Here is a 23,260-nt window from a genome sequence, read left to right on the forward strand (position 1 = left end):
ACTAAAGCAGCTGATTCCATTAGACTTAATATTTAATGAATCCACAAATGTGCTCTCAAAGTTGATGTGACATCTAAGGGTAAGGTGGAGTTGTACACACCTGCACTTCAGGAAAACGCAATAGTACAGCAGAGTTTTGGTCTAAAGCCATTCCCCACAATTTTAAAATGGTTATTAGCAGCTAAGTACAAAACAGGAACAAACCCCAATGATTTAAGTTGATCTAAGAGGAAGCAGAGGAATGCTTAATTCATGTAAGATGACTAAAGCAAAATTCATGTTCCTTTGAAAGTTCCTTCTTTCTAAAGGGATATGAATCACAGCCCTTCTAAAGGGCAGAAATACATTGCTGGTAATACAGAAACCTTTCTAATGTACAAAAAGAGGGTTTCTTTTATGATCTGAAGGGATGTGAAAGTAATTGGCTTGGTGGTTTTTGGGTTTAAATCCTAGGAGCAAACTTTTGCTACACAAGTCACACATCAAAGCCCTGCCAAGAGAGAATCTACTGTGTATTTCAGATGGTTTCATCTTCTCCACAGGAGTTAAACTGCAAAATGTATAAGAGGAAAGAGGGAGTTTGACTGTTCCACAGGAGTTCTAACTTGGCAGTGGTTGATAAAAGGCTCTTGTAAACCTAGAGTAAATGTTTCAAAAACTCTCAGTACTTATTCATTATTCACAGCTCCATGGAGTAGTTGTTGTGACAACATTCAGGGCCCAGAGAGCTGGGAGCTTGGTCCTGGCCTCTTACAGACTCTGCATCAGTTTCAGTCTCTCACCTCCTGTGCACTTTGGAAGGGAAAGTTTGTTTCAAATACAGTATGTGCAGGAAAACGGAGATAGGAATGCAGGAAAATGATACTATTTGATACTGTTTCTTTCACCATCTTTTTCCAACTTGGCTAGAGGGTAACAGGCCCTTCATTCTTTGCCGTGTAATACATGACCCTTGTGGATCTCTGTAGAGGTCAGCCCAGAGCACTGTAACGCATTTTTATACTATTTCCCCCTTAAAATGTTTGTATTTTTAAATTTTGATCAATAAAATAGTAATTTCTGTAATGCCCTAAGGAACCTGGGGAACAATAAAAACCCATTTGCCCATTTAAACTGTAGTAGCAGTGTACATACATCAGTGTGGATAAATGACAACTGTCTGGGAAAAGCACCTGAAACAGAATTCAACCTCTCTTTCATGGTGCACAGATGGAAAATGGATGTTCTGTTGCTTAAAGAGGAGGACCAAAAACATGTCTATCCCTAATCCTTTTAAAATTTTATACAACTTTAAAGTGACTTATTCCTCTTAAAATGGGAGCAGCAGTACTTAGGTGCTTTTTTTTTTTTTTTTTTTTCCTATGTGATTTATGCCAAGAGCTGTGATGTTCTGCTGTTTAGGACAAATGATGTCTATTGGACCAAATATTTTTATACCTTTCTACAATTCGCTCAACTACCTGAATTATGCTGCCAAAAGAATGTATTCTTGTTTGATGTTTGCTACCCAAGCAGAGCTCCAAGCATCCCATAACTTCACTATGTTCAGCAGCAGCAGGAAGCCTCAGGTAGACCACCAGGCACTGATAGAAGCCAGACTGCAAGAGTATGAATGCAGCACTTGCTGACATGAATCCACAATTAATGTCTTTATCAACATAAAGAGATGGAGTGAATGTGCATTACCTTTGGTCTATGGCACGATTTTAAATGCTTTTGTATAAATTGTTGGGAAAAATGTCAGGCTTGTTCACCAGTGTGTGCTCCTACAGAAAATTAATAAAGGAGGTGATTTCTTACAAAAATAATCACTTTATCTGTGACCTCTTAAGTCTTGATCCTGAACTGAAGAATGTTACAATTACAGGATAATTTATATACATTATAGATTCAATAGAGAGATTTAGTTTATGGCAAATTATAATCCCACAACCAATAATTACATCTCTGTATCTCCTGGGGGTTAATTATATCATCTCCTTTCTTTGTGCCAACACTTCCTCACTGCTCCACAAGTACCAACCCCTTTTTCTCCCCAGTTATCTATCTGACTTACAGAAGCTAAACTTAGTTCCCTAAGTTTTTCAATCCATATTTTATTTGCTAAGATTTCTATCAACATCAGTCCCCAAAAGCTTGCATACCTTACATTTTGCCTGTTTTTAAGCCAATGGAGTGCTGCATCTCTCTGTGAATCTTGGGCTTGTCATTATATAAATAAAAATCACGTAATTGTTACTAGAGAGAGAAAAAAAACGTTTTAAAATAAAGGGACAAAAATACATCAAAACACTGGGCAGTGTTTTGATGAGCATAAAAGAAGGGCAATGTCAACTTCACTCTCATTAAATTAGCAGTGAGACAATCTGTTAAGCAGCTCTGATTAGAAGTGCAGCAAATCTCAGTATCCAATGTTTGCCTGAACTGGTGTCTGCAGACAGGTGATGTCCCATGGCTATGGATCCTCTTTCCTTCTCCTTTGGAGTGATAGATTGGGAATCTAAAACCTCCCTGTAGTAATGGTTCCCAGCACAGGGTTTTAATCTGCTGAACTGACGCAAAAAGGACACGACATCCATCTTCAGCCCAGCCGAGTGAATAAACTGTACTGCAGCAATAAATCAACCGCTGAGCACACGAGGCTTTTCTGCTGTGACGTGGGGAGATCACACAGCAAAGAGGCAAAGGGAATTGCACCACCTGCACTAAATATTCTGGAGAAGAGAAAGAAAATCTAAGAAAAAATTCTGCCATATTCATGAACACAGGTCACCCGTGGAAAAAATGCTTCAGGTCGCAAACGGTGACCTGACTGAAACGACTGCCACTAAAAATCCGAATTACCGCACAAATTCACCACACGGTGGCACTCGGAACGTGTAAGCCCGGGCAGAGGGCAGTGGCCGGGCCTCCAGCTCCCAGCGCTGCGGGCTCAGCGCAGCTCCGGGGCCACGCACTCACCCGGGGCAACTGGAAGAGCAGCAAAAAACATGAAGACATCCTGCTCCATTGAAAATGTTCAAAACACACAGACACACTTCTCACAGCACTGTAGGTAACAAAGGAATTAACCTGAACCTCGTTTTATTTTACCCAGCATGATGTGACTGAACTGATGGAAAACAGCATCCTTGGGGATGGTATTTCCAGGGAACAGGACCTCATGGCTGTAATGCAATATTAAAACACTCTCGAGCAACGTCCAATCATTGCAAATCATCACCAAGATATGCTGCAGATGGCACAGGCAAATTTTGAGAGCAGCTTAGTAGTGTCCTTAATGTAATTTTCTGCACTCTCCCCACATCGATTGAGACACAGTCTAAGAACAGTTGTTTAATAGCTTTAATATTCAACAGTTTTTGAATAGCTTGTTCTTGTCTAAGAATATTCCTGGGCAGGAGAATTGACTCTGTGGTATCTGGATTGCTTAGAGTTTGCCCCACAATATTGATGTCTCTCTCTTCCTGACAAAGCATAATTCAGTCACTTCAGACCTGATCTATTTTAATGCAGCACAAGTATCCTACATCCTCTGCTATTAGGCTGTTTTATTTGTCGTTTTTTTATAGTGTTTAATTATTCATGCTGTTGAATGTAGTTTGCTTAGAGAAGCATTTAAATGGAGGTACAGCACTTGTACCTTTCTCTGACCATGAAAGTCAATCCACAGGACAGAAGGATGAGTCTGCACTTCTCAGGACACAAGAGAACTTCTGCTTTCTGCCATCACCTGCCTCCCTTCTTCACTTCATGGGTCTGGATCAAGAGAAAATGACAGATTTAAGCATTCTTGGCAACTCCTGGCTGTTCTGAGAAGCCCTCACTTGTGCCACCACTGGTAAGGCAAAGCCAATGATAAAACTGGTGTAATATCACCATTGCACAGCTCTTTTTTCCTGCAGTGCATCACCCTCATCCACAACTGGAACATTTTGGGAACTTTCTATTAGGCCATGGAGCATGGGCCTGGTAAATATGTTAAATAAAAAAGAAAATTCTGCTGTTCAAAGCCTTGATAGGACTTTTTTTTGTCTACTTCCCTCATCTTCCATAGGCTTAAGGACAACATGGTCCTTTAGGCATGTCCCTGCTTCTGTGTGAGCTGAAGGAGTGTTTCTACAAGGAATCAAAGAGAGTCTTGCAAAGACCCCCTCCTTAGAGGCAGCACAACCACGTCCTGTTTCTCCTTCCTCCCTGCCCCTGTGCACATGGAGCACTGCAAGGAAGAAGAGGGATTCAAGGAGAGGTCAAGGAGAGGTCAGGACCATGGCTCTAAGTCATGGCAACAGCACGAGAGGAACGGGGATGATGTTGCAGGAGAACCTGAGCTGATCAAGAAGCTCCCTGACACTGAAGGACCAGGCTCTTGCTCCCCGTCCCTCCTCCTTGGCCTCTGCCTCCCCTCTGTACCTGATCCCCCCCACTCCTGCCAGCTCTGGTGGGGACAAGTCCCCCATTTGAGAGAGCTGTAGGATTCCATTCATTCCCTGAGCGAATTCAACTCTTGACCAAAAATCATTGATAGACTCCCAGAAGCCCCCAGATGTGGTCGTTTAGAGAGAGGGATTATTATTATTATCATTAGTAGTAGTATGACTGTCTGATACTTCACTTATTTTAACTCCTGTTATTCATAAGACTTTCTATCTACAACATTTAGTTCTGGCTAATCAACAGATGAATTACCATAGTCGTATACTGTCCTGTGTAAGAGTGAAAATAATGAAAAATTAATCCAAGACTAAAGAACAGTGTAAAACTAATCTTCATTATAATCATCACTCAGAACTGTAATCTCATTACTTCAGGACCACTCAAGTATAACAGCAGTTTTGAATTCAAAGCATATTCCCTACCAAAAAGAAATCTAAATTACATTCTGTGATTCTAACTAACGCGGTCTACTCTTTATATAATGGTATCTTAAGAAAACAGCTCTAGATTCTGTAATTTATGTGCACTAAGAGTTCATTTTTACTTGAACAGAAAGATTAGATAGATGGTAAATCACAAAACATTCCCTCTAGAAAAAAAAAAAAATCTAGAGCTAATATTAATTAATTACTTTGCTCTTCCAACGAAACACATACATACAAAAGAATTATTAATAATGAGACAGCTAAGCAGATGTTTCTGAAAGAGAATAGAAAAATAAATTGTACCAATTACATGAGAACAAACACAGAACATTTTTTCTCCTTGCGGCTATATGGCTTTTATCTGTATTCTTTAAAAAGCCTTAAAAAGTGTTAGTTAAAGAAAAATTGAAAACTGTTCTTAGCATTGCAAGAGAAGATGCTGAGTACACTGAAATATTGAACAGCAGCACATTGTAACAATTCAAGAAACAAATATTTTGAAGCTGGGAATGAACAGAGAAAGAATATTTGGAAGAGTACTTGGGATCATTTAGCTGATACTGGGACAGCCTCAACTCTGCAGTTCAGGCAGCCCTTCCTCAACCACAGAATGCTAAAACGGGGCTGAAATGGTGCTATTGAAACAAGACAATAAAAACAGCCACATACATTTACACCCACTGATCATCCCATCCCATCCCATCCCATCCCATCCCATCCCATCCCATCCCATCCCATCCCCCCAGCAGAACTCCTCCAGCAACGTCCACAGAGAACACTCAGTAGAGACACCCTCGGGACAGGCTGGCTGGGAAAAGTGCCCCTAATATCAGGTATTTGTCTCAGATTTGCAGGTACATCACAACATGCACAGTGGAGGCTTTGAAACATCACTGCTTCAGATCCTCAACAAAAAAAACCATCATGGTTTGTCAGTTTAAGAAAAAAAATAGTTTTATAGTCACCACATGCTCATGATTTGTCTCATTAATCTTTAATGGCAGCTAGAAGCTACAGGTTTATAAATATATCTCTTTTATAATTGTGACAAGCAGTGACTAGATGCAGTTTTGGTGGAAAACTTTCTGAAATACTGTAAGGCTAGGTAAATTACAAGGCATTATTAGAAAATGTTGATTTTGACTTTTGGTGATATTACATTAACTTTTACAAACATTAGAAACAAACATTATTTGGTGAAATATAAACATTGCAGAAGACACTACAACCAAAAGTAATTTACTAGTCAAGTACAGAGTTAAGTAACAATTTTTTTTTCAGAACGAAGTCACAGTAAATCAAAGAAACAGTAATAAAAACCTGCATGTTGAAGAACACTCTCTTCAACAGACAGAACCTCAATTTGTGTAACACTGCAAGGGAGTGTTAACCTCTCCAAGAACAGCAATTCTCTGTCACGGCAATTTTCCTGCAGTGCAAAATGGATTTGTGCCCAGATATTGGCAGGTTTTGCACCCAGGGTGCCCCCCCATGAAGGAGGTACACAAACATTTGTTATACCACAGTTCAGAAACTTGACACACAAGTAATCCCAGCCAATTTTAGTTTGTCTACTTTCAATCAGCTTTAAAAACACCCTTATTAGCTCTTTGAGTTAAAAGTGTAGTACAATTTGGCTTTTTGTTTTAAAATACAGAAATACAAACATTTTAAAACTCACAATAGTAACACAACTTTTGTCCTAGAAGGTGATAAGTGTAACATGTGAGACTTGATTATGCAATTTTATGAAATATTGTCTTGTTATTATTATTCAGAGGAGTTTCTTATGATTTAGTGAAGTCAGGTTGGACAAAAAGAGCCTGAAGTTATAACACCATTTAAGACACACAGTTTCCTTAATGACACTTTAAACTGAATATTCTACACACAACCCAGTGACACACGAACGACACCAATCAAGTTAATCCCTATAAAAACAGGTGCACCATAGAATTGCATAGAAAGAAATCCCTGGCATTAATAGCTTGCACTGGAGACTAGGACTTTCTCCCTGCCATTCTAGATCAAAGCATGTATGTTTTTTAAAAAGCACATCTCACACTTGACATTATTCTTAGCTATACTCTTTGGAATCACTAGTGCATATGTAATTTCAAGCAATTTTTATACTTCATGCTATTGTTTAATAACTAGAACATGAAAATCGCAAGGAAAAAATTTCCCTGCTTTCCCCTCCAAAAATCTAATGTAAAATAATCTTCCTATGTAGCATAAAAATAAAATCAAATCTTTCCTCAACAACAGAGGCCTCAAGCAAAAGCCAGTGACTGAATGAAGAGCATATTCACACCAGGCGGGGAAATCCAGGGTCAAAAATCCTTTCTGTGAAGTAATTTTAAAATAGTATTTATAAGTTGGATAAAGAAAAACTCCAAGCAATAGCCAGTGGTTTATAGCTCAGTATCCACTTTGCTCATGGAAGACCTACATTCAAGTCCATACACAGATGTAAGGAAATACTCTCACCACTTCTTTATTTTGGGGCAATTCTCTCCTATTGGCTGAACTTGAGAAAATTGAAGCAGGTGTGTTTCCCTGAACATGTTGAATTTTGAAATATGCCATCATCTTCTGTTTTAAACAAAATACTGATCAGCTCTACATAAGGCCAGTGGGCTTTGTTTTACAGCAATATTGACTATATTTACTTCTTGCCTTGAACTATTTATGTTGGAAAATCCTTAATTTCAGTGCTCAAAAATACTTCCATTCCATTAAGTAATCCTTCCATTTACTCCAAACATGTGCACATGAAGTACCTACAGGAAACAGAATTACTGAGGGTTTGCCAAAAAGCCATGCAGAATAGCTGGAAGGTAAAAGTAATTTACTTCAGATATTCCTTGCAGTGAGCACTTTTGTTTCCTGATACAAACTCTGCAGACAGATTAAATCCATCCAAAAGTTTTAACGATGTGCATTATGCAGCATCAGATAAATAACAGTAAAATTTGAAAAGGCCAGGTCTCCACAAACAGATTTCATAGAAAACTAGAACTTCTGGTTTCAGATAGAATATATATTTAGAATATTTGTGTAAGAGGTGAATATATACAATAAATATATTCTGTTATATTAACTATAGTCACAATTGGGTTTCTTTTTTACTTAACTACATAAATGTAGAGGTGTACCAAGGAGACATATTTCTGACTTTTTTTTCACAGTAATATGGGAAAATATTATCAGATTTCTCTGGCTGCTATAGATACAGGATTTCTGGCACAGCTAAAAATGTACCAGGAATTAAGATTATTATATTTTTGCAAAAAATTTCATTTTAATGACAAATTAATTATTGGGCTTCTGGTGGGAGAGCTAAGGAACATGTGAGCTTCATTTCTAGGAAATGCTGAAAGGCACATAAAAATTTTAATATATAAGCTGTTCAAAAAATCAGATTCTGAGTATTTCTGCAGGTTACTTTACATTAAAATTAGCAGCTGCTTGCCTGTTGGCATTATGGAAAAACATTTCATGTATCTGTAAAGGGATGATGCTTATTCATGGACAGACATTTGTTCATTCAAGTGATACATTTGCCCTCACATCTGCTGAAACAACAGTGTGCACTTACTCTGTTGTTTACTGAGATACTGAGGCACACACATTCACATCAAAAAAGTTACTTGCAAATGGTAAAAGGAGAAAAAACTTAATTTACCTGGAATTATATACATTTAGTGAACATAAGTAGAACAGCTTCAGTAACTGATTTAATGCTAATAAATAACATGTTTAGCTAGCTGAAATTCCATTTACAATCACTTAACAGTTCTGATTCATTTTAGGATTTCTGATAATTAGGGTAAATTTTCAAAATATTACCATAGAAGGCATAGAATCACATGCAAAACCCCTGCCAGTTCCAGTGTGAAGCAGCAAACATCCATGTCTATCAGACATACAGTACAACTCGACTCACTGCATAAATCCACATTATAGTGCACATAAAATAACATGGCACATTTCATAAAGCTGCAACTTTGCACCATAAATGACAGACACATTTTTACATCTGCAGAGACATAAGCAATGAATAATTCATTTACAAGTGAAGTACACTTGGATTATTGCCTTGCCTAAACCATTCTGGTATCACTTGGAAAGTGAGGTGGCATGAACTCCAATCCTGCAAATGAAAACATTTTTTCCAGAAACAGATAGGCTTGAAAATTTTCAAATATTTAACTTTGCTTGTGAAACTTCTTTTTCTTGAACAATATTATTTAGAAATATAATTTTAAAAAGTTGTTTGGCTCATGCTCCCAATAAAATGATTGGTGTCCTGCCAAATTGAAAATGACCCCCTTCAACACAGGTTTTTCTCCTCAAAGTCATTGTTTATGTATTATACAAACATAATTTGATGTTTTTATTTCATTTCCACTTATCACAATGCTTCTAGCAAGTATTAGATGGCATGGATGGTATCAGATTGAAATCTAATGGATTGAAAACTACATGAATGCTGCCAGTGGAAAAATACAGCCATTGCAACTGAACATGTGTGTGGAAATACGAATAAACCTTTCTTGGAGATAAATTCATGTGACAGAAGTGCAAATGTGTAATCAAAGTAGTGCAGCTTTGGCATATGCCACTGATAATTTCTATGAAAACACCTCAATCTCCTTCCACAGACTTCATCAATAGCATTCCCAGGTCAAAGCTGGCTGGGTGCAGCCTTCCCTTTCCAGGCATTACAATGGATTTGTCTCTAAATCTTCTACAAGACTATGTCTTTTACTGGACTTGCATATGTACCATCAATAATCTCTGATCAAGCCCATAAAGTTACTCACAAAATTCAGGTTGAGGTCAGGATTAACCGCTTGAAAGCTTAGGAAACTGTCGTGCAAAACACTGTCCTGGTATGCTACAACTTCAAAACGTTTAATACTCAGATTTGTGCTTGGCAAAGGTGGCCATAAATGTAAGAACAATAATATCTGAACAGTATTACAAAGCCATAGCCCAATTCTGCCTGCAAAATTCCAGCCAAGAACAACAGTAAGTTCACCTAAGTTATGATAAAAAATAAAGTGTAATACAACAACCTCCTTGAGCACTTGATGCATGTACATCCATTTAGGTAATCCAGATTGAAAGTGTTTAAGACATAGGTGCGAGAAGGAGATTTTAAAACTTTTTTAGAGACTTTTAGAGAATTTTTAGAAACCTGCAGAAACTGCACAAATCAAATGTTAATGAAAACTGCCAATCACTAGAAAATAATTTTGGAGTTCTAGAATTTTTCAGTGTTAAAAATGTTCTTTAGCACTGTCTGTGTTTTCAAAGCCATCGAAACAATAAACAGGAAATCTTGCTAAAACTTCATAAGCAAAGTTGCAGCATCAGTTGCTCTAAAATGCATAGAAACTACTTTTTTCTCCAAGCATTTTCAGTCCACATAACAGCTGTTGGTTCACTCTGTTGGTTAAAAAGGCCAAGCTTTTGGAAAGCTACAACATATAAATAAATGATGGTTTTCTATACTTCTAGCAGATTTCAAAGTGCTTTCAAATGGAGACAAGTCCTCTTCCTTCTCTCCAGTATTAAGGCTCTTATAAAAAGCATAAATTCAACTAAAAGACACTTGGGCTTTCTTTATCAAATACACCACTTATATGTTTTAATCACAAACATTTTAAGACCCTAGTTGTGTTATTCTAGCTTTATAAATGTGTTCTAGCAACTTACAAGATTACTGTATTACAAGATGGGGACCTTAATATACTAAATTGTGAAATACTCAGTAGAAGATACTGACAGTGTATTTCGGTTAAGTTCTGTTTCATTAAAAGCACAGGGATTAGAACACTGACTGGGAAATTAAAACCAAGCTACCAATACTACAGAAAGCAGCCTTGCTACTACTTCCATTAAATCAGAACCAGTAATCTACAGAAATGAAATGAAATACTCTTTCCCATCGAGTTTCCAGACCTCTTTTTTTCCCCCCAGAATGTATGGGTTTAATTATTCTGACTGAATCAGACCCTCAGGAGACAAAACTGCTCTCAATTCTCACCGATGTCAAAAGGTTCTGTGAGAACTCATTACTCCAGACATTACTCAAGCTGCTTGGGACGCTTAACCCTTTCAAGAAACATAAAAATGCAGTGTAAAAATTTACATTTCATTCCAGAACAACCTACAGAAAATCCAAGATCTTAAAGGCCTGATCTTACAGCCCTTCATAACCAGAAAATCACATTGACATGGTTTTACCACTCAGAAGTCATATTTGCAGAGGCCCCTCTCCAGCAAACACACACATGCCTCAATCCTGGAAAATTAGCACCCAGATTTGGCACCAGCACAACCTGTATTCAGCTGAACTCCTGAAAAAGCAAGTTTAAAAAGGAAAATGCTATGTTTAGTGCTAATATAATTTAAAACATACCTTTGAAGGCAGAAGTCACTATGCTGTGTAATTTTGATTGATATATTTTATATGGCAAGGTAGAACTTCCTTTGATTTGTCTGATTAAACCTCACCAGTTTTGTGAAATCCATCACTTACTGAAATTATTATGAAGGATTTGGAGCAGGAAATTCAGAAATCTGGCTCCTGCACTGATACTGTTTAATTAAACTCTTAACAGGAATAAAAATGAAGGTGTTACTTGTAATGCAGACTAGAATTACAGATTCAACTCTTGCCGTCTCTCCTTCCTTTGGTGCAATTCCACGACTTTCCTGTTGACCTAAACACAAGCAGCTTTGTGGGACCAATCCTACCGAAACAAACACTAGATCCTGACAAACTTTTCCATCAACATACCACGCGAATTCTAAACCAAAACACTTTCTTTTTAAAATCTCCCGGTGAGTTGTGTTTCAAATAGGATGTGATACTGGTTTTTTTCTAACTATGTTTAAATACCTGAAAGAGGGTTCAAAATGAAAAAAAACCAAAAAACCACCTTTGCTTTAAAACGAACATTTTCACGCACAATGAAACACAGCTGTGCCTTGGGACATCTGTACTCTTGTCTTTTTGGGTTCAAAACCATAACCTGTCCCTTAGCCTGCACTATCAGGCCCTTGACCCCGCGGGACAATTAACACGAGTGGGTCAGCGAGGCGCTGAGGGCGGATCCAGCCCCTCGCCGGAGCCGGGCTTTGCTTGAGCAGGATTAGGCAAATAGGACGGAGGGATGCCCTATGGCAGTGCCCTCCGCGTTACCTGCTGAGGTAACAGCAGCTCAGCCTGACCTCCGGGGCCGGGAGGATGTGCACTCACCTGCGGATTCCGGTCCTGACCGGCACATTCCTCGCACATTCCTCGGTCCCTGTCACCGGAGCCCGGCCGGCAGCCACTGCTTTGGTGGAAGCCACAGTGCTCAAGACACTGAGGGGGAACCCACGCCCGGCCTCCGTGCCCACACCCCGTGAGCGCCTGGAAGGCGAGCCAGGATCCCCCCCGTCACCGCTAGTGACACAGAAAACACAAATTACCCCTCTGTAAACAGAACTCGGGAAAACTCCTCCGGGCGGCTCGCGGGGAGGCGCCGGGGGGAGGGCGCCGAGCTCCCCCGGGACGGGTCCCCCCGACCCTGCGCGGGCTCCCCGTTGCCCCCGCCTCAGATGAAGTGGATCCAGGCGGAGTTGTCGGGGTCCTGCGGGGGGCCCGTCGGCGGGCGGGACGCGCTGCCGGCCCCGCAGCCGGTAGTTCTTGCCCTCGTTGTTGTCCCAGTACTCGGCGCCGGCGACGCGGTAGCGGACGGCGAACTCCAGCGTGGTCTCGGCGGCGGCGGCACCCAGGGGCAGCAGGAAGGCGAAGCGGTCGGTGATGCCGTCGGCCGGCCCGGGAGGCTGGTACGTGGCGGCAGCCTCGGCGCAGCTGGCCCAGCCATTGAGCGTGTAGCGCACCGACACGACCTTCTCGTAGGCGAGGTTGAGGACGCGCACGGCCCCGCGCAGCCCCACCGGCTCTGCCCGCACCCACTCCCAGCCTCACCTTGTGCTGCCGCACCCGCTCCGCGAAGCCGGGGCTGGCGCCGGGATGCGGCGGGAACAGCGGCTCCAGCAGCGGCGGCGGCGGCCCGAACAGCACCGGCTCCAGGTCCCCCAGCGCCGGCGGCTTCCTGGTCTTGAGGAGGTCGGCGGGGCGCGGCGTCGGCGGCGCGGGCAGCGGCACCCGCGGCAGGTCGGCCTCGCAGAAGAGGTGCACGGAGGTGAGCTCCAGCCCCAGCGAGTCGGCGAACCGCACGGTCTTGCGGCGCGACGGGCTCTGCTGCAGCGCGGGGCGCAGGCTGCGGTCGCCGGGCGTTGGCAGCGATTTGGCGCGGCGGCGCTGCGTGGGGCTGGGGGGCACGGCGGGCAGCGTGGGCTCCCGGCCGCGGCTCGGCGGCGGCTTCTCGCCCGCCGCCTCCCGAACCACGGGCGTGGGCGCGGCGTCGCCGTCGGGGCTGCAGCCCGCCCTGCACTGCTCGGCCAGGCTGCCATAGAGGCAGGCGCTGCAGCTGAAGTTGCGCGGCAGGTAGAGCCGGGGCGGCGGCGCGGGCACCGAGCTGTGCAGCGAGCCCGCTTTATCCATGGGGCGCCGGCAGGAGCGGCGGGCGGTGCCGGCGGCTGTCGCGGCACCGGGGGCTCCTCCTCTCGGGCCGCGGCGTGCGGACAGCGAGGCGGTATTACCGCCCGGTCCGCGGGCTCTGTCTCTCGCCCGAACCCAGCGGGATGCCCTCGGTGATGTCCAGGTCGCGGCCGGCCCCGGGGGATGCCGGCGGGTGCATATGCGCGGGGGCGGCGGCGGCGGGACCGCAGCGCTCCGGCTGCTGCCGCTGGTGACGTGCCGCGGTCAGGCAGCGACACACGCCCAGAACCATCCTTCCTTCCCCATGGCTCTCACCCGCCCCAGTGCCCGCCTCGGTGTCGGCCTCGCCACGGTCCCTAATTAAACCCCGCGGCTCCCCCTTTCCGCTCTCTCCCTCTATGCTGTCCCTCCTCTTCTTCTTCTTCTTCTTCCCCTTCTCCTCCGCCTCCTTCTCCTCCTCCGCCTCCTCCTCCTCGCTCTGTTCTGGGTCTTTCCTCGAGGATCTCATCCAAAAAGAGGAGGCGGCAGGGATTCCCCAGTGGAAGCATTAAAATTCATAGCGGCGCTCTCGCTCGTCCGATCCCGTTACAGAAATAGCTGCGAGAGCAAGAGGCAAAGCCGGGCTCGGGAAGATTACACGGGCCGGTAAGAAACAGCTGGCTTGCAAGTTGGATCTCACAGTGTACATTTAAAGGAAGAAATCCAGCTAATCTGCTGTAATGCGTTTACAGTACATCTGCCGAATAAAATACACCTGCCGCAGTCCTGCCACACGTCTCCATCAGGGGTAAAAGCAGCTCCGGCCGAAACAAGTGGGGATGATTGTGTGAAACACAAACCGCGCTGCCTCTTGCCAGAAGAACATTTGGTAACTGCTGAGCAATATTCAAATAAATTACAGCTTAATGATAGACTCTGGTGTAGCCAGTTCAAGGAGATAAACCACCATTTTAGTAAGCCGCTTCATTCCAGACTTTCCGTAATCTGGGACTCGTTTTTAATTAGTAAATGGCATTAAAAACAATGATCCTACCATTCTGCCAGAGCCTGAGCCTAAACTGTGTTGACATGTGATTCTGATTTAGCTTCTGAGCAGGAGCTTTTTACACCTCTAGCATTTTATCTGCAGCACTTGGTGTTCCTTTGACAGCCTAGGCAGTGGAAATGCGGCTGCTAAGATTAAGAATGGGACAAGTAAACCTGATAAGAGTAAAAAAAAAAGCCACCAGAATACAGGGAAAAGTTACCCGCTGTCTCATATCAGAACAATCAGCTTTAATTCCTTTACTAATAAGCATGAAAATAATTCCTAGATTATTGCTGCTGGCTTCCAAATCTTTTTAATGACAGATAAGTAGGGAAAATTATGTCCATCGGTGTTGAATTTGACACCATTATGTTTCATTGTGCCACTGTCTCACATTCACAGCCTGATTACAGGTTTTGAAAAATCAAATACTAACAACATAAATAAGTACATCTGAATTCATTAGCCCAGGATCTTAAAATTATTTCACTTGTCCTTTAACACACACTATGAGAAAAATTTTTAAGGTCTCTTTCCTGTGTCTCCCTCACAGAAATGAGTATTTCAGTAAAACAACATGAACTCATGTCTGTTTTTTGTCTGCTCATGCTAATTTGGGGGAGAACAAGAACAGACTCAAATAATTGTTCAAACAGGTTTTAAGGCTACAGCCTTTTGAATTTTTTTCAGTAATTTCTCTCTGTCATAATGAACATTTTTGAATGAACTAACACTTGGTTTTGCTGATGTTCATTTCACTTTAAATCAAGTAGAGAGAATTTTATTTTTTACATTAATACGCAAAGTCCTTGCATTTTTAAACCATTGTGAAACTACCAGCACTAATAAGATAAATTGGTTTAAACCAAATTACACATTCAGTCAGGTCTGGATGTTTTTGTGGTATGCCTGGGAACACAACTTTGGAGTAATTTAGCTTCTGCTGTACTTTACAGAATTGGGGTGCCTTTGTAAAATTTCACTTCCCCTCTTCCGGTAGTGTTACTTGCCCAACTTCTTCTTATCATAAACTTGTGTAATACTCCTGCTTTTTGGCTTTCTCAGGTCTCCTCTTTCCTTCCACAACCATGGTATTTCATGGAACCAAAACCCCAACTTCCTTCTTCTCTGGTGATTGAAGGTGAGGTAGTTCATGTAACTGAGTTGAAAATACAGATTCCTCAAAGGTAGTAAACCAAAAATTAGCATAAAACCCATGAAAATACAGTGAAAAGAAAGAAAAAAAACCCCAAACCCAAACCAACACAATAAGCTTTGGACCAGCCAGGTCAAGGCAACATGACATACAGGGGCACCTCAGCCTTGTCTCAAGCACTGTCATTATGTAAACACCACCAGAATCCTCACAGTGGTATTTTTCACTTTGTTCTCTCAATCCAAACATTCTCAACAAGTCTCACTGAATCTGAGGATGCTGCTGTTTTCTTTTAGCTCTTGCTTACTTGCCAAGTGAATTGTAGGAACTCTTACTCATGCCTTTCACTTCTGACGGTGTCCTTACTACCAGGCTTGTCTTCCTCCTCTGATGAATTTTAAGACAGGTGCAGTAAATGAAAGTTTAAAGCATTGAAATTTAACAAATATACACACAGACATCCCCTCAAATAACCTGCAGCCTTGAGCATCCTTCTGGGATGTGGAAACTCGTTTGAGTTAAAAATGGGAAGCATCAGGCACCATTTGTAAAAGGAAATCTAGAAAGAAATTTTGGGTTTGCCTACTGTAAATATTTGTACACAGCAAATGCTGAAATCCTTAGAAGCGAGTAAGCACTACCACACAGAGAAACTACGGTTTAATGTATGCAGTAGTAGGCAGCCATCCACCACCCCCTCTCAATCTTAATTTAGTTCACAAAATTTTGAACACTTAAGTTTCAAAGTCTAATCTGTCTCTGCTTTTATAGCACTATGGTAAGGGCATTTTTCAAGACTCTTTTCTAAATAATACTGTCAAAACCAAGCTGATACAAAAATCATTAGTACTGACCTAGCTACACTCTTTGAAGAAATACCTATTACTTTTTTGCTGGAAAGTAGTATTTTTATGACAAGATAATTTTGAAGGTGCAAGCAGTAACAGAGATAAATTATCTGTAAATTCTAGAGCTATACAGGGTTGCTCTATTATTGGGCAAGAAGAGCAGAAGGTCTCACATTGCAATTAGTGTCAACAGACTTAGGAAATGGTGCTCAGGCATTGTTTTCATTTGTCCAGATTCCTCTCCCTTTGCAGATTTAAATAGCACGGTCACAGGATAAAGGTTTGTCCTAATTAACATCGTCCTAATAACACTTTGTTGACCTGTCTCTGCATCTTCCAGCTGACGTCAAAAATTTTAAAGACAGCCTCTTGTTTGCCTACATGAGCTGAGTGCTCCTGACATTTCCGCCGTGCCAAAGTGCATTTAAAATCCGTCTGATGCTTGAGAATTTCCAGCTAAATGAACAGAAATGTTGGGTCCTGTTTTGTTACAGGATTTGCAAAGAAAAAGGCAGAACTGTAGCAGAAAGTGAACAGGGAGCTTTCTCCTGCTGCATTTATTGATTGTCTCAAGTTCAGGTAATCTAGGAGAAAGCAAACACCGGTGCTGGGGAGCATTAGGCAGAACTACAATGGAACCATTAATAGGGCAGAGTGTCTGAGTGCTGGGGCTTATCCAAAGTGGCCACTGTCACATGTCCACTTTAACTTTCCAGAACAGGTTTATATTTAGTAATGAGAATTGCAGGCAGATAAAATGGATGTAAAGGCGAAGTGCATTACGGTTACAGCAGTTTTGGAGATGAAGTTGTGACTCAGTGCATGAATTATAAAGGTCAACTTCTACTCTCATTTGTGCAGCTCCTCTGAAGCTGATGAACTATGTAGGTATTACATGAGAATATCACCCCTGAGTTTAATGATCTTATGAAGGTGACTACATGAAGGTGACAATGGTATTTACAGTGGCAGTCTGTAAGCCTTGCGTGATACAGCTGTTTTGCACGCTTCTACTTTAAAAATACCTTCCCACATTGATGATTAACTCAGACTTTATTTATTTCCCCAAGAAAATATCTTAGTCACAACTCAAGAAGTGCCAGATTAGAATTAGATAGCATGTTTGAGGTGTATATATATATATATATATAAAATTAAGTATTTTGTTAAAGAACAATGGTATTGATTTCTGTATCAAATATTATCTTTACCCAACCAGGTTATGCAGTCTTTATCTATTAAAGTGAAAGTTCTTTGATTCATAGTTATATCAGGGATATTTGATGTCAAACAGAGATCAGTGAGTAAATTCCAACAGGCTGAAAGTTCTGCTAAACAAGAGATGTGACACTTGGAAAAGGTGTTTTGTGGTTCAGTAGTGGTTTCTAGGGTTTTGGTTTTGTTGTTTTTCCTTTTAAATATTGGGATCCAAATGAAGATATGGCATTAACAAGAAAATAGAATTTTAAGAGTTTACCTATGTTCATGACCTTGTCAATCTGCCTTAGACTATGATGAAGCTCACACACAATTTTATTAATTAAGCATTAACTGTCTGTTGACTCTTAAGTGATTGGCTTAAGACTTTTGGAGAGAGCAAAAAAAGCTTAAAAAAAAGCCCAGTTAAGGCAGTGAAAAAGAAAAAAATACCCTAACATATCACATTTATGGAGAAAATTATAAAGAGCATTTCTTTTTCTTACATAAATAATTCTGCACTTTTTAGAAGGATTGAATTTTCTTAACAAGGATTAAGTAACAGCAAGCAGGTCTGGGACTCTTTCAGTCCTAGAAGTTTTAACACAGCTCTTCACGCAAATATCTGAAAAAATGCACTTAGGGATGTTCCCAAATCCCATCTTCTGGTAAAAGTCCTCGTGACTCAGTCTTCATGCCATGTTATAACCACTGCAAATGGTTCTCAGTAGCACTAGTTCATGACTTTAGACCCAAAAATAAGCTTGTTGCATACTTGATTTTATTTTTTTTTTCATAGTTAAAGTTCTATTGGTCAGGAGTGATTCACTGTGACTATTTAGATTCCTTATATTTTAAGAATGATTTGTCTTATCACTTTTTTTTTTTTTAATTTGTTCCTTTCTTCACCTTTCTCACAGCTTTTCCTTCTACTTGGTCATTTCATATCCATTCTTCTCAAATGCAATACTCTCTTCCTATTCATCTTTTTACACCTCTGCACAGGCTCCCTCCTTCCCTCACCCCTTTCAGCTCTCTCGCGTTTTTGCCTCCAAGCCTCCCAGTTTTGTCATTTCTCCCATTCCTGTTCTCTGGGGAGCTCCCTCACAGCCCTTCCTTCTCCTGCTCCCACCACCTCAGCCCAGTGTCCGCTCCCAGATACGAGGCTCTCCCATATCCATGCATATTGGATATGGAGAATCTGTGATTGGCTGGTTTTCAGGCAGCAAACATCAAAGGTCACCTCTCACTACTCCAAAATCCTTGTACAGAGATTTGAGGATATTTTCACAATCACTTTTGCACTCATGGTGAAGAGAAGGTGTGAAGAGTAGGGAGCACACCAGAGGTCAGATTAACCTGATCATCTCAGGATAAAAGTGATCCACTCACCAGCTTCCAGCTGCAAAAACAAATGAAACACCCCACAATGGCCAGTTCTGCTTAGACATGTCACAATCCCCTGACAACCATACAGGTCAAGAAGCCAAGACCACAAGAAATCAATCAAAATCAGAAGGCTGATACAGCTCCAGAAAAGGAAGAGATTTTCAACCCAGTTTAGCAAGTCTGTTATCTTACAACACACAGACTGAAATGGAAATACACAACAAGTTACACTGTTCAAACATTCCCAGGTGAAATAAGGAATGTACCAACAAAAAAGAACAGTGAGTGTGGAACCTTCAAGATGTGAAAAATCCAGCAGCCATAAGGGATAAAGAGATTAATCGGGTTGACCTGTTTGGTCCAAATGATTCTGAAACTAAGTCTTCACAAGTATGTCTACATGTGAGAGATGCACTCCCAAGAATCCTTCAAACCTTTCCTGGAAGAACACAAAAGCCATTATCTCTCAGAAGATGCTCAATGGTACTTTAGCTGAGATTGCTTCCTGTGGCTACAGCAAGAGAGCTGAAGGGTGAAAAAGGAGCTGACATTGTGAATGATAAAATGAAGGGACACAACATAGAAATTCATGAATTGTCATTTATCTCAAGCCACACAAAGGTCTCACTCCTGCAAGAAGATCCCGAGCACTTACACTGGCACTGTGCTCTCACACCAGATGGAAGTGCTGCAGCCGTTTCTAATCCTACTGCTTTTGAATAGAACAGTCCTCATGTGCAGATTCCACATACAAACCCAAACCAGTGTACTAAACACGATGACATCCGAGGCTCTCTAACCAATAATGTCAGGAATAATAAAAATACAGGAGGTTCCACTGCTTTCTGGACTTCCTCACCAGTCAGTCATGCTGGGGAGCTGCAGTGCTGTCTGCACTGACCTAGCATTTCTATATTGTAATCTCATGCTGTTTTAAAGCTCATTAGACTGAGGAAAACAATAAAATTTCCTTCTGAGCACTGTGGATATTTGTAGTTTTGAAGATGCTATTAATAGAGTTATAAGCTGATGAATGCCAGCTCCCACCACATAGGTTTAGTTTCCTCCTGGCCATAAGATAGATTCATTAGAGCTTTAAAGAGCTTATTCTGGGGATGAAGAGCAACCTCTTCCTTTAGATTCACTCTGAATGACTATGGCTGGCCTAGTATGGTAACAAGGTGTTTGATGCTGCTGAGAACCAAAGCAATGCCTTTCTTTAGAAATATTCCTAAATCCATGCCCTACTCCATGTGATGACCCAGCCTTGAGAAGGCATTTAACAATATTCTTATCTTAAAGACTGCTAAATCCCCTTGAGCTTCAGATAAACATTTCCATGCATTCCTTGTTAATTTGGCAAAACATAGAAATGGAGGAATTCAACGTCTTTTTAGATTTATTTCATTAGTAAATATGTGCATAAATGTAATTTTTAGTAGTTTTCTAGCATCAGTTTCTTAACTGTGTTCCTCTTCAGGTATCTCAACATCAGAGCTAAAGAACCACCGTTTTTCTGGCAGCAAATCTGAGTTTCAAGAGACAGTCCCTTTGAAAGGAATGGAGTGTCACCTACTGAACTGTGAACCAAGTAAGCACCTACACCAGAAAGGGCCCAAACTACAGACTTCCATCTGAAATGGCAGTAATTTTTGTACCTATTTGGTATTTTGCTGCAAGTCAAATGGGAAAGTTATAAAGAAACTATTAAAACCTTACAAACTAGGTCTTTATTTGTTGATACTTTGAACAATATGCAACTTTCATCTCTTTCAGTACTCTGTCTGAAAATCTCAGCCAATGACTGTCTGGAGTCAAGCTCTATGTCTTCGTTTTTAATTTGCAGGAAACAGGGGTTGTTTTTGCTGTAGTAACTTGTCCTAACTTCTATTTGATCATGGTGCTGCAGCTACACAAGTGCAGTATAAATCCCTCAGGACAGAAATCCCTCTAATAGACTATGTTCTTCCCTTCTTTGTACCTTTCCCCCTATGGTGAAATATTTTCTAATCCTGTTTTCCATGTTTAGATATAACATGCAAGCTCTACAAAACTCCTCCACAAGCAGCCCCGAGATAAAGAAATTCATACATGCTTGTTTCATTCCCGTTTTCCACTAAATAGAAAATGCAAACATATATATATATCTGTGAAACTAGAAACATTTTTCGAAGTCCAGAAGGAGATAATTTCTTCCATTCAGACAACTGAAAATCATGCTGCTTCAATGAGAAAGCTGAAAAATTAATGCATTACCATTAATGCACTACCAACAGTAACTAAAGCCAAACATGTTTGTCACATTAATTTTAAGTTGCAGCCATTGCAGACAGTCAGTTTTTTAGGACCACATAAAAAAAAATTTGCAGGGAAAACTATAAACATTATTTCCATGCTTTCCAGTTTTTCACGCCAGGTAAGAGTTTTGCTATGTTTTTTGAAACTGTCAAATCAGACAGATTAGACAGGTTTTACTATAAGAACAAAGACCACACCACAGATTATTCTACAAGACCTGCAGCAGAAGGCCAGAAAAGCTGCTGACTAAAGGCCTAGAGCACAAAGAAACAAATACACAACACTTCAGCCATCATAAGCTTAATCAAGTTATGTGCCTTTGAACACACTGGGTTCTTCCAGCAGAGGAAACAGCAGCTTCTTGTTTTTGTGTTAAGTTCTCTCAAGAACAACACCATTCCTGTTCAAGGAAAGGAAATAAAGTTGCAGGCTGGATGAGCCAGAAGTGCTTCCTGCATTAAAGGTGCCAAAACAAAACAAGTGAATTATTGACAACAATGCAAAAATGCTATGATGGAACACCTGAAAGTTAAATCAACATTCTTCTCCTATTGTTTTAGGTCCAAACATCCAAAGGACTGATTCACTATCAAATCCTGGAGCCAGAAAGAAAATCAATCTCTAACTGCATTGTTCTGACAGAAAACAATCAGCTTGCCAGCATGCAATTTCTCCAAGTGAAGGAAATTCAGGAACTAAACCCAAACCAGTCAGGAACACTTTCACTGCCAGCAAAATTCTCAGCAACAGCACATAAGAATGTGTTTGAAAATACACGGGGCTTCCCTATCTCTCTGAACTGTCACTTTCCTCTCAGTGTGTTGTCAATCAAGAGTTAGTTTATCCTGCCTTTTGGACTACCATTTGTCAGTTTCCAAAGGTACAGTCTGTCAAAATACCTGACTTTTGCCCGTAAGTCAAATCCCTTTTGCATCATGAAAAGCCTGAAATAACAGCCTAATCTAAAGCAGAACCATCACTATGACGGGAATATGACTGTTATTCCTAGAAGGATCTTACACATCTGACTGTTCCATGATTTTAAACGCTCTGAACAGAAATTTAGTTTCTAGATATTACAACATCCTCCCCTCTGGAAATACCGGAATGCTGCTGTTTGCAAATGCTTACCTCGGACTATGACGGGGCTGAACACAGCAGCCTCCTGCTGTCCATCAGGGAATGCTTCATTCAGGACTACAGCTGAGGGAACAGTGCAGATGAACCTTCAGTCAGGAGTCTTCTGCTCATTCACCTCCTCTGAATCACACATGCAAGATTTACAGGTAACAGAAATCTGCATTTTATATCCTCCAACTTACAGAAAATGGTGGCATCATGGGAACTATACAGGAAGAAAAAGGACCAACTATAACCCATACTCAAACCAAGCTACTCTAGGGTTTGGGGTTTTTTAAATATTTACAGTAGCAAAAAATATTTTCTCAGTTATATAAAATATATTACAAAATAATAAGGTGTTAAAGAGAATAGGATACTTTGAAAACCAACCATCATAATGCAGGTGAATTTCTGCTTGGTGTTATGACAGTAGAGATCTTAAAAACTACAGGAGGGGTGGATGGTAAGGCTGAGGAAGAAAGCAAAGGAATCCTGTCCTGAGAGTCTGTTGTAGAGGTGAGGCATTTGTCTCAGAGCTGAAACTGCAGAGGTTTTCATGCCACTGCATGTAAAAGGTAATTAAAAATTACATTTTGCACATGCTGATGAGAAGTTTGAGACAGAGAACCTTTCTGCACCTCCAGAGATCAAGAACTGACATTGTAAGACACCTTTTGGAAGCTTTTGACTTGGTAGAGATTTTGTAAATTAAAACTAAGATGTTCAGGAGCAATGGGTGGTACTTGCCAATAGGCACTGAATCCCCCACCCAGGCCTTTGCAGGCAGAGATC

The 23,260-nt window shown here is 41.2% G+C and overlaps 1 protein-coding gene across 1 annotated transcript; it reads right to left on the bottom strand.

Moving 5' to 3' along the window:
- Positions 1–12,381: 12,381 nt before the first annotated feature.
- LOC120410615 (protein phosphatase 1 regulatory subunit 3E-like) lies at positions 12,382–23,198 on the bottom strand. Its single transcript, XM_039558553.1, is given in 3 exon segments — positions 12,382–12,538; positions 12,540–12,845; positions 12,847–23,198. Coding segments are annotated over 3 exon segments (954 nt in total). The 5' UTR covers positions 13,435–23,198; the 3' UTR covers positions 12,382–12,478.
- Between the last annotated feature and the right edge of the window lie 62 nt (positions 23,199–23,260).

This window comes from Corvus cornix, chromosome 11, assembly GCF_000738735.6.
Source record: "Corvus cornix cornix isolate S_Up_H32 chromosome 11, ASM73873v5, whole genome shotgun sequence".
In the NCBI taxonomy this organism is placed as follows: domain Eukaryota; kingdom Metazoa; phylum Chordata; class Aves; order Passeriformes; family Corvidae; genus Corvus; species Corvus cornix.